The sequence below is a fragment of the Rhineura floridana genome, chromosome 3, assembly GCF_030035675.1.
Source record: "Rhineura floridana isolate rRhiFlo1 chromosome 3, rRhiFlo1.hap2, whole genome shotgun sequence".
In the NCBI taxonomy this organism is placed as follows: domain Eukaryota; kingdom Metazoa; phylum Chordata; class Lepidosauria; order Squamata; family Rhineuridae; genus Rhineura; species Rhineura floridana.
In genome coordinates this window covers 133601912-133614241 of record NC_084482.1, presented here as the reverse complement: position 1 = coordinate 133614241, position 12330 = coordinate 133601912, and the positions used below count along the sequence as shown (strand labels likewise).

The following is a 12330-nucleotide window of genomic DNA, read 5'->3' as shown; positions in this document are numbered from 1 at the left end:
AGAGACTTTTTAATGTGTGTATTTTTTATGTATTTCCCTGGAATTATCCTAAAACAAACAAAAATCAGCACAGGAATAGGGCAAGACATACTTTAAGACATCCACATATGGAACTAGGATGGGATAGACTGGAAAAGTTTTGTCCATTCTTAGGGAAGAGGATAGTTTGGAGTCTGAATTGTCTTTAAGGGGACAGTACATACTTAATTCATCATGCCTAAACAAACCTCACACAAAACAGCCTCATAAACATTATACATTATAAAGACAGTAATAACCACATCGACAGAAAATCAAGAAGTCCAGATACACAGATCTCTCACATCCAACATTTGGTCTGAGCAACACCACTTCCTGAGAAATGGCACAAAGGCCTCTGGAGCATATTTCCATTTTATGATGGGAGTGATGTCTTTTTCATCCTAGGGCCCTGGATCCTCTGGTCAGCTCCAAGGAGGGATGTCATGGCCTGGGGATGGTGGCGGTGGTAGCTACAGATCTTATACAACACAAATGGAGGGACACCACTCATCCCTTCCTCTGCTACAGAAGCTGGCTCTCCCAGCTCTGATGCAAACACTTTTGGACTAGCAGCTATGACATGAGTATAAATTTCACATGTGGACAGAATGGAATGGTTTTCATGCATTTGTATACTTATACAGTAAACCTTGCTTACTAAGGAAACTGTGATGCAGGTGAAATGACAGCCAACTATTTTGCGGCCTCCAGACCTTAGTTCACAGCGAGGGAGACTCCCATCACCTGGTGTTTCCTGTCAATTAAAAAAGAACATATCATATCCAATGAGGTCATAAAGCAATATTTATTCCAATCAGACAACACTCGGGTTTAATCAAGAAGATCTTTTATTCTCATTTATTCATCAGTCTCAAAGTAAAAGCATTATTAGCCAAAGGACTTTGCTCCTGCAGATAGAATCAAGGTTAGGTTCTTGTAAAAGCTTACAGAAATCTGCTGGTGAGATGTCTGGTATCTGACTCAGATCTTGGGGGTGGGGGTGGGGATTCTTAACAATTCCTTTTTTAAAAAACCCAATACTGGATTAACAAAGCAGCTTGTTCCAGTTATCTATGTAGGTATCCCACCCTGGTTCTCTTGGTAAAATGCAGGTTAAAATAAATAAATAAATAATCAATAAATCAATCTTATGAAGAGATAGATTTGAAGCTAACCAAGACTTACAGCAAGTGCTGATCCGTATGGGCACCTGATCTTTTTGTTGCACTTTGCACATCTCGACTAGAGCAGAGAAAACAAAAAGGGGAGAAGAATCAATGTATGTTCAGACCATTTTAAAATTATCAGTCTCAACTACAGAAATACAATATGGTCAGCAAACCATACAGGGCAGAAGACCAAATACATCATTAATTAGTTACCATTTTCCAAAAGTTAAAATGGCAAAGTATGTTCTTAATACTTTCATCCAGAATTCTGCCCTCAAAATTCTGTGAAATCTCCTGTTATCCCTGCTAATATGCAGTATTGTACCCACAGAACTCTTCCATCCCAGGGTTTTCACTGTAAATGACGTGTGTGTGTGTGTGTGTGTGTGTGTGTGTGTGTGTGTGTGTGTGTGTGTGTGTGTGTGTGTGTGTGTGTGTGTGTGTGTGTGTGTGTGTGTGTGTGAGAGAGAGAGAGAGAGAGAGAGAGAGAGAGAGAGAGAGAGAGAGAGAGAGAGAGAGAGAGAGAGAGAGAGGGATCCTAATTTTAATAGCCTATGGATCTCTACACTGAATCCTTTGGTAACTAGAATCTAACTCTTTATGTTATAATATACCTATATGATTCTCTGGAACCTAACCTAGAGACATGTGGTAATGTGGCAAATTATACATCTTAAATAAATAAAAACAATCGTTTGGGCAATCTTGAACCTGTTCCCTGGGAAATATTACTGGGATCTAACAACTCATTTCATTAAAATCATTCCAAGTGACCACCAAATATCAAATCCCCAGACGTTAAGGTCTGTGTTATTTGTTTTGTTTTCATTTTTACAAACTCACAGACCAGAAAGAATTTGGCATTAGGGAATGACTAATTTTCTCTGACAAATCAGAGAAATGACAAGTTGTCTCCCAATCTGTGTTGTAGCAACTCAAAACTGAGAAAACCAATGTAACAGCATATATTAAGATCAGCGCTTGGAAAAGTTACTTTTTTTAAACTACAACTCCCATCAGCCCCAGTCAGTATGGCCACTGGATTGGGCTGATGGGAGTCGTAGTTCAAAAAAGTAACTTTTCCAAGCTCTGATTAAGATTCCTGGGGGAAGGACTTTCAGGTCAGGGGTGTTACTGACTAAAATGGATCAGAAGGCCAAATTTCCTGCCAGCTCTACACTCACAGGTTATGTAAATAACTTTAAACACCTGCTTTGACTGAATGTACCATCACTACAACTCCAATGCATTGTGCTGCACTCTGCTTTCTTCTATATTTGACACAGCTTCTGACTTAAAGGAAATAGGGAGTGAGCTGTAGGGCATCTGGCTTCTGGACTTGGTCCAGTAATCTGTGATTGTATAGTGTAAAAAGGCCACTATGGGCCACAAGGGAGTAGGGATGAGTGAAAAATTCAATTCAGTTCCCATTTCAAGCCAAATTTATCAAATTCACACTACAAATCAACAGGGGAATGTAGATGGTGATATAGGAGGAAGGCCAGGATATAAATTCAATAAATAACATCATCATTTTAGTTTTGTCATTTTTACTGAATTTAGTTTTTCTAAACACACAAAATAAACACACGCAGGGCAAAGAGTGAATTTAGCCATGTGTGTGTTGTGCCATGACTATGAGAGTTCCCTAGCGGAGACCTCCACAGGCTATCATAAAATATGTTCAGATCTTAAGCTGCAAGATATTAGAGTTCAATTGTCAAATCTCAATGAATTGCCCAAACAACCAGTAATGTAGAAACAGATTTAGTCACAACCAATTAATTAATTCTACAGTAACCATCACCAAATGCATACATTTATTACAAAAAAATACATCACAGGTGTCTAATCATTTACCTTTTGTACTGTTACCATATTGATAGGCAAACGGTTTTTTTGAATTGGTAGAACTTCAGAAACCCCAATCAACATCCCATTTCTTGTTTCAACAAACTGACCGTTCAAGAGGATGTTGTTTACATACGCCTGTAGTAAGAAGGAATGACAAAAGGCAAAGTCTAGGTAACCTCCAGAAAAGCACAATAGCTTGAACATTAATTCCTCATAGAACATAGAAAGATAAGTTTATCATGTTGTCCTGCCAGCATTATTAAGCCTTAATCCTTCCAGAGCCGACGGTACAATTTAAGAAACCCATATGATCATGTTCCAGGCAGGCAGCTGCACTGATCAGCGAAGATCAATATATTAAATACTGGTCTGCAATTCATTTTGCAAAGGTCATTGAACAAAATTTAGCACTGTTCATAAGCAGTTGCAGGGTTGCAGCCACAGTCTACAAGTAACCCCATCATTTGAAAACTGAAGTGTGCATATCTTGCTACCACTTATTTATTATTTTATTTATTTATTATTTGATTTATATCCCACCCTTCCTCCCAGCAGGAGCCCAGGGCCCACTTGTTGCTCCTTGTGAAACCACACATTGTAGGATTGAAGCATAATTCATCTCTTGTCCTCACCTGAGTGGTGTTCTTGTAAACCATCAACCAATAGGATAATCCTAACATTGTGCTTTTGTGAAATCCACTTTTCAGGTCACTGGGCAACAGTTTATCTCCAATTATGACATGATACCGTACAGTGTCACTGTCCTAGAAACCAAGGCCCACCAGAAACAGAATATTTGGTCATTTAAAAAAATGATCAAAATTAGTGAGAGAACAGCTGGAGATATGCAGATATAAGTAGCACATGCCATAGTAGTAAGTAGTGATTCTGTTTGATAACCAGACCTGTATCAAGTAGCGGCTCTTTCACTGTTGCTTTGCTCAGTTAGATCTTTGACAAAGGCACCTTAATTAATTATAATTTGACAAAAATGTTAATGTAGAACAAGTGTGAAGAACCTTTGGCCCTCCAGCTGTTGCTGAACTACAACTCCCATCATGCCTAGCCATTGGTCACACTTGCTAGGGCTGATGGGAGCTGTAGTTCAGCAACATCTGGAGGGCGAAAGATTCACCACCCTTGGTGTAAGAGAAATCACATTCCTCAGCTCAGTCACCATCATCATTACCTGAGGAGTAAAAAAATATTATTCTTATTTGACAGACTGTGGAACATAAGCAGAAAGACATCATTTGCCAATCTATTCTGTGAGTTTGATGGAATTTTAAAGCCAGACTCCTTACCAACACTTGACCATGCTAAGGTTCATAGAACACTTGCATACTGAAGTATAATACCAATGTTTTTCTCAATCAATACATGGGAAATATTTTGTAAATTATTGGTTATTAGTAAAATATTAATTTATACCTTTATTAAAATAACTGAAGAATTTCATCTTTCTGTTTGGAGAACTGCACTGTTATCTATAGCTACATTGTACCCGGGCAGAGCAATCCAAGTGCCGGGAAGCTGGCGGAGGAGGGGCTGGCAAAGGAGAAGCCATTAGAAAGCTCCATGGCATCCTCCTCCCACACAAGAGCTGCATGCATGAGCCAGCCGGGAAGTCCCAGCTCTGACAAACAGGCCTCACGGGGAGTAAGCGCTTCCTTAGGTCTCAATAGGCATTTTAATTTCTTTTTACTGCACCAGCCTTTTGGCTGGCGGATCTTGAAGGGGGATCAGGGCCCGAGGGAGGGGTCTGAAGGTGAGGAGGATCTCGCATAAGTCCCCCCTGCAGCTACGCCCCACCACACCTCCAGAATACTCATTTTTCAGGGCTTCCACCAGCTTCTGCCAGCCCTCTGTCTACTGGGCTGGCCATCCCCAGCGGACCCCAGTGGAGCCACATCTCTGCTGCAGTGGAAAGCTACTGCCAGTGGAGTCTGGTGCAGATGGCATCATCCAATTCACCCCAGCCCGGCAGAAAGGTAAGTTGGATTATGCCCTTAGATATTAGAACGAGTTAAGAGCTGCCTCACAGGCTACAAAATTTCTAAAGGGAAGAGAGATCTGTGCTAGCCTGTGTACAGCTGATCTTACATGTGAATTTTTCACCTGCTCTGGAATGCCTTAGTGAACTGAACCCACTTTTATTTGTTGCATGTAGTAGAAAGCGCATATGTAAAGCTCATGAGATGCGACATGCCTTCCATGCATAACATGACTTCACAAGATTGAATCCAAAATCTGTTCCAGTTGTAATAAAGAATAAGTCAATTGGGTACAGAGACCTTTTTTAAAAAAAGACAAAGTTCTTACCAGCTGTGTAATATTAGAAGCTTGGCAGTATTTCTCAATTGAACTATTTCCTGGGACAAAAATAGTATATTTTTCAGATGACTCAATCTTTCCAATCAACTGGTATTGCTGAAAATTTCAGAAGAATACAGTTAACAAGCAAATGTGGTCAGTAATATTGATAAAGGAAAGGAAAGCAGTTTCACTGCCTCTGTCTTCTCCATTGTGACTGAAGCTGGTCAGTTTTCATATTGGCAAGCACAGACCGGCTGGGGTTTTTTGGAAAGAAAAGGAGGAAAGCAGTTTTCAGTGTCTCCCCCCATCCTCCACCTTCTCCTTGGTAAACCTAGAGTGTTTAACATGAGTGAGACTTTCTAGTCTCTACACTTACCATTTAATCATTTAACGAGTTAATCCTGGATATATTAGAAGGCAAGGCTAGATAGTCTCGCCTACATTAAGGACTCTCTAGAGCAGCCTTTCCCAACCAGTGTGCCTCCAGATGTTGTTGGACTACAACGCCTATCAGCCTCAGTCAGTATTGCCAATGGTCAGGAAAGATGGGAATTGTGGTCCAACAACACCTGGAGGCACACTGCTTGGGAAAGGCTGCTCTAGAGACTCCCTAGCGGTAGGCTTGCTTTGCCTTTTAATATCTTTTATAAGCTTGGCTTGCTTCCTCCCCACTTGGAGCTTGGATTATTTGAGGGAGGGAGACAGAGAGAAAGAGAAAGAGAGAGAGAGAGAGAGAGAGAGAGAGAGCTGTACTGCTATGATGTGCTGTGAATAAAATCAATAAAAGAACAATATATTCGAGGGGAAAATCTCCAGCGCTGGAGGAAAGCCACTGAACTTCAGAGCAAACAGAATCACTGCACAAAAATGGAAAATATGAGGACCACTGAAAAATCTGGTGCTGATGGGAGTGGTAGTCTACAGCATCTGGAGGTCATCGTGTTAGTATCCCTATTATAAATGTTCTTGTTTTGAAGATGAATAGCAAAATTATTTCTCTAAACCTGCAAGAGATTCTCTTGACAGTGAAGGGATTACAGTACAAGAGTAACTTTCAAGAGAGCTTCAGCTATGGGGCAGTATATAAATATAATAAATAAACAAATAAATAAACTTTCAGTCATCGCTCTGTAGGGCTTGTTTGAACATGCTACCTTTGTTTCCTTTCATTTCCCCCCACAAAGTCAGCTCTGTGCCATTTTCTGAGCTGGTCTTATTCTATACATCTACTAAAGATGTTTCCTTTACCCAGGCAGACTAGTACAATAGTTAATGGGTTCAAATTATTTTTAAAAAATATACATTTAAACACAATGCAGCTGAAGTGCTTACCTCTAGCAGTTCTTTGAACCTACTGAAGGAAGGTGTTGCATTAAGTTGCTGCTGCAGACCTGGAGCTCTTGGAGGGATGTCACCCAATGTGGGCAACAAAACCTGAGCACAGGAAGAAGTAAAAATGAGATGAGCCCTCAGTGGTGGTAGTGGAGTACAAATGCCGGGGCAGGGAGGTGCAGCTCTGGAATTTTTTTCACAGTAGGAGCTGTCGTGGACTCATTGGGGAGTAGTGGTAGCAATGCCCTTTTGGCGGCAGCATTGCACTCATCTGGATGTGGTAAGGTAGCAAAGGGAGCTATGTGCGCCTACGGCACTGCTACTGGAGCTCCCCTGACTTTACCATCGGCACCTCACCCCAACCCACCCTGATGTATGCAGTGCTGTCGCCAGCACCAGTAAGATGCTACTAAGCCACTGCTGAGCAGGAGCAACAATGTCATCTGCTGTAGTGGCATTTGCCAGTGTTGTAATATTTACATATATATAATTTATTTATTTGATTTATATCCTGCCCTTCCTCCCAGTAGGAGCCCAGGGCGGCAAACAAAAGCACTAAAAACACTTTGAAACATCATAAAAGCAGACTTTAAAATATATTAAAACAAAACATATCTAAAAACATTTTTAAAAAAGCTTTGAAAACATAAACAAAAGGTTTAAAAGCATATTAAAAAGCAATTCCCACACAGACGCAGATTGGGATAAGGTCTCTACTTAAAAGGCTTGTTGAAAGAGGAAGGTCTTCAATAGGCGCCAAAAAAATAACAGAGATAGCACCTGCCTAATATTTAAAGGGAGGGAGTTCCAAAGGGTAGGTGCCATTATACTAAAGGTCCGTTTCCTATGCTGTGCAGAATGGACCTGCTATACATATATACACACATACATAAAACATGTGCATGATCAACAGAGCTGCCTGCTTTTTTAGATTATCCTGGGGGAAGGTGTGACTATGGAGGTTATCAACACTTACAACTACATCACTAGTCAGACTGCTACCCAGTTTTCTATTATCGGAAATGATTTAGTTAAGCATGTGGATCAACCTAAGGAGAAAGACCAATGTTTAGAAGCCAAGAAATAACCTATTCTCCACAGCTTGGTGACAATGTTGCTGTCTACCTCTCTAGCTAATGCTCAATATTACAATTACTTTTGGGCTGATACATTTCTCTTCAGACCTTATAAATCCTCTTAACCAGAAACAAACATCTCCAATGCAATCTATTAATGTACCTTATTGATGATATAAATAGTGCTGTTAATGGCAGGGATGTCGCCCAATATAATACTTGCATTCTGAATAGTTATAGCCTGGAAAGCAAAGAGAATCAAACTTGGTAATTTTGCATTAGGTTGCCAAGCATTAAAGTATAATGCATATTTACCCACAAGTGCTGCATCAGACACGTCTTAAAATATACATAATTTACCTTGGCACTGTCTACCCCATCCTTGTTACCAATAATCTAGTCACAGAGTGGAAAGATGTCAGTATGCATAGATGTTACCAGCAGTCTCTAGCCCAGGGGTGGCTAAATATTGGTCTTTATCTGAAGAGCCTCAAGCCATCCCTGCTCTAGTCCATTGACTTGGGATGGTCACTGTTTGGTACAAACCTTGTCAGACATCAGACATTCTGTCTGTTGAAGAGCATGAACAAACAATGGAATCGCACAGCCATTGCACTGTGATTTTTGGGGTGCGGGGTATGTGTTTGCAACCATCATATTATGGGGTTGTCATTGGAAGGAAGGGGTTCTCAACTTATGGTGAGCTTCATTGAACTAAACCTACAGTTTTCACTTTTGATAGTCACTACATGACTATCTAAATTTATCAGACTGAATTGGCCTTTGTTGCTCTGATGGATGACCTTTATTGAAAGAGGGACAGGGGGAGGTTTTTTTTGGGGGGGAGTGTGTTTTGGGGTATTAGGTATTACTCTTACTCAATCTCTTGACTGTATAATAATAATTAATTATACAATATTAGTGTTGACATTCTTTTAAAAGCTCTTACCCCATTGCTGTTGCTAATTTTCCACCTGCTCCGTGGACTGAGGGTGAGTAGCTCCTGGCCCACATATTCTCTGAGTTGCTCACTTGTGAAAGAACCCTGAAGGAAGTGGACCCTGTGATTAGATAAGAAAAAAGCAAGAAGAATATTATTACCTCCAGAGCTGATGGCCAGGAGAACCCTTTCAGTTCAGCCAGGTTCCATTTGCTATTTTATGCTCGTTACTTTAGCATACAAGCTTCTCCTCTCCTAAATATTTCTAAAGTTATGTTTTAGGTCTTCTCTTTCCATTTCATCCAGAGTGAGAAATGCCAGACTCTCCAGTGACTCTTATCTTTTGCTGAATTTATACTGCTTTGTTCCATTTGGAATGATTTTATTTGTTCTAGATGGTTTAGATATAATGGTTTTATCTGTTTTTGTAACTGATTATTGTACTGTTGTAGTCTGCCCTGGGACCTTATGGTGAAGGGTGGTTAAGAAATCTTATAAATAAATAAATTGCTTTTCAATCAGGATGTATAGTGTCCTTAAGGATCCTTAAGTTAGGTTCTGGCTATTCTTTTACTAACAGCAGCTCCACACTATGTAGTGATTAGATTTTCTGTATGCAACGGGGGGGGGGGAATCTCTGGCTCACAGTTCAAACTCGGCTTGTTAGGGATCCCATTTGTTCCACGTGGCCTTTTCCCCCAAATCACAGCCACCTGTCCCACACCTGACATCCTATATGATATCAGGTCTGAGGTGGGTACTGACGTGGCTTCAAAAGAACAATTGGAAGTTTAAAGTGAGCTCCTCATAGTTCCTTTGTCAGAGCAAGGTGTGCTCCCACCAGCCATCAGCTTGCTCAGGGAGGGGGAAGAGGCCTCCATTCAAATCACTGCTATCACAAAGATTCTTTCCCTGATTTTAACAATGGCTTCAATGGAAACTGCTTCCCCCTCTTAGAGGGCTTTCAAAGAGCCCTGCACTGCTCTTTGGATGTCTGAAAACCAGCTTCAGGGCACAGCACTACCTGATGTCACAGTGACATCAGGTGACTGAGAGGTGGGCAACCCCACTTACCTGTCAAATTTGGTCCCTCAAGGTTGAGGAGATAAGAATCTGACCAGCTGGCCAGAAAAGGTTCCCCACCCCTGCACCCCGTGCAGATTTTCACCAATAAATACTAAGTATGGATAGCAATCACATATGTACATGCATTTGGGACCTTGGCCAAGTCTACAAAGATGTAGCATACACTGCATTCACATTTTAAAATCAGCAGCAGCCAGTGAGGTAGGGTGGGTATGGCAACACTGCTCTCCCAAACATGGTGGATCATTACCTCTGACCAAGAGGGAGAGCGGGAGGCGTGGGGAATCTGGTGCGCTGCAGTGTGAGGTGGCAGTGCCAATCAAATGCTCCTATCACTGCACCATCACACCAGCCACTGCTGTTTAAAATCTCTACATGAGCTCTAGAGTCTTGCTCATGTTAAATTGTAAGTATGTTATGTTTATTATGTTTAGGTTATGTTATGGTTATTTTATGTTATGGTTATGTTATGTTATGGTTTATTTATATACTGCTTTGGAGCCCAAAGGCCCCCAAAGTGGTGAACAGCGTATTAATACAAAAGAAAAGTCCAATAAATACAATGAATCAGTAAAAACAATAGAAAAAAAGGGGGGAAATCACCAAATATCCACCAAGCATGCTGAAAAAGAATTTATGAGGGGATTCTTTGAAACACATGAAGGGACTGAAAATTGCTAAAAGTTCTGAAACTGTTGGAGCAGCCACAGCTATATGGCAACTCAGTGACCCTGCCTGTGGTGTTCTCCTAACTATCTTAGATCAAGAGAATATTCATATATAGACACACACAACTGTTTTTGATAGGTCAGCACACAGTCAACAGTACCTGACAAGCAGCTGTAGCATCTTTGGCTGCAGCCAGAAATCTTTTTCATCCATACTCAGGTTTTGGATGGCTTCCTTCAGTGGCACTAGAACAGTCACGTTGGCTCCTTCTGGGATGCTGAAGGAGGAGTTCTTTTGTCCAAAGCAAAAGAACACACACATTATTGTTTGTTAGCTACCTTTGCCAATTTGGATGAAAAGACAGAGAATAGATAATTTATTATCATTATAAATATTTATTTATTATCAATATGCAATGTTTCAGTCAACCATAGGTGGCATCTCCTAGAACCACTACCAGAGCTATTTTTAACATGAATCTTTTAAAAAGGTAAAGGTGTCCCCGCACTTATAGTGCGAGTCGTTTCTGACTCTTAGGGTGACGTCTTGCGATGTTTACTAGGCAGACCGTATATATGGGGTGGGATTGCCAGTTCCTTCCCCGGCCTTTCTTTAACCCCCAGCATAGGCCGGGTACTCATTTTACCGACCATGGATGGATGGAAGGCTGAGTGGACCTCAACCCCTTTTACCGGAGATTCGACTTCCTCCTTCCGTTGGAATCGAACTCTGGCCGTGAGCAGAGCTTCAGCTGCGTTACCGCCGTTTACCTCCCTGCACCACAGAGGGTGCACTATGACATCTTTAGCTACCTGTAATGTCCCTGCGCAAATCCTAGTGTGCAGGCCTCAAAGCTGTAGTAGTATCTTTTAGTTAGATATGATCTGCACAATCATCAACAGATGAAGATAAAGCTTATTTCTCTTCTTTACAGAATTCAGTTCTGCAATATTATGGATCAAATAGAACCACACAGTAGTTCAAGGCAGTGCCTATCCATAACATTGTCCTGAGAGATACCCTCATGTTGATCACCCATCAGAAAAGTATATTTTATGAAACACTAAGAAAGCTATAAACATTGACCTAACCCACCTAAGAGATTGCCAAACATCATAATATTTGGAATCCCCAAGCATCAGTCCTAAGATGCAGGCAGCAATGCTGTACACATCTCAGTAAGACTTACTTCTGAGCAGCTATCTAGGGAATTGCACTGATTGAGCCTTCACAGAAATAAACAGTTGTCTTTCTTTTGCATCTTGTTTAAAAATATAAATAGAATTTCTCTACCAGTTGGACAGTGTGCCTCAGCTCCATCAGTTTTGCAGTTTTAGGCTGTTTCACAGTTTCCCTTCCACCAACAAACAAGCAAACTCAATTACTTTGAACACAAAATGTCTCACCTTAATCCACTCATAGAAGGTAGAAAAGTGGTAATTCCTTGCTAACTCCTTCAAAAAGAAAAGACATCAGATTTAAAAAGAAATGCAGCATTCAGTGGGATTATGAAAAGTATACAGAGAATGGATGGATGTTTACGTGAGGTGTTGACCTTGATTAAGTGACAGTCCAAAAGAGAATCCTGACAAACGTTGCATATGGAATTTGGAATCCTGCTGCATCAAGTCAAGGTTCCAATATCCTGATACCAATAATTTCGATTCAGTTCGCATTTCAAGCAGAATTTATTAAATTCGCAATTTCCAAAACAATATGAGAACCAAAACACAGCCATCCTTTGAAATTCACATTTATTAGACTTTGGGATGCAGTTCACCAACTAAACAACATTTACAAAAATGCATATATATTAGGGGAAAGTGTGCCTAAAAATGAATACATGAGTATTTCATGCAAAAAGGCA

General features: G+C 40.7%; 1 protein-coding gene across 1 annotated transcript in view; it reads right to left on the bottom strand.

The window, feature by feature from the left end:
* Positions 1 to 12330, bottom strand: part of STAB1 (stabilin 1) — a 158887-nt gene that overhangs the window by 65097 nt on the left and 81460 nt on the right. The window contains exons 28-37 of the mRNA XM_061617982.1: positions 11870 to 11917; positions 10624 to 10754; positions 8718 to 8829; positions 7932 to 8009; positions 6693 to 6794; positions 5367 to 5474; positions 3677 to 3808; positions 3051 to 3179; positions 1207 to 1263; positions 680 to 775 (exon numbers count right to left, since the gene is read on the bottom strand). Coding sequence (XP_061473966.1) covers positions 680 to 775; positions 1207 to 1263; positions 3051 to 3179; positions 3677 to 3808; positions 5367 to 5474; positions 6693 to 6794; positions 7932 to 8009; positions 8718 to 8829; positions 10624 to 10754; positions 11870 to 11917 — 993 coding nt within the window. The remainder of the gene's footprint in view (positions 1 to 679; positions 776 to 1206; positions 1264 to 3050; positions 3180 to 3676; positions 3809 to 5366; positions 5475 to 6692; positions 6795 to 7931; positions 8010 to 8717; positions 8830 to 10623; positions 10755 to 11869; positions 11918 to 12330) is intronic.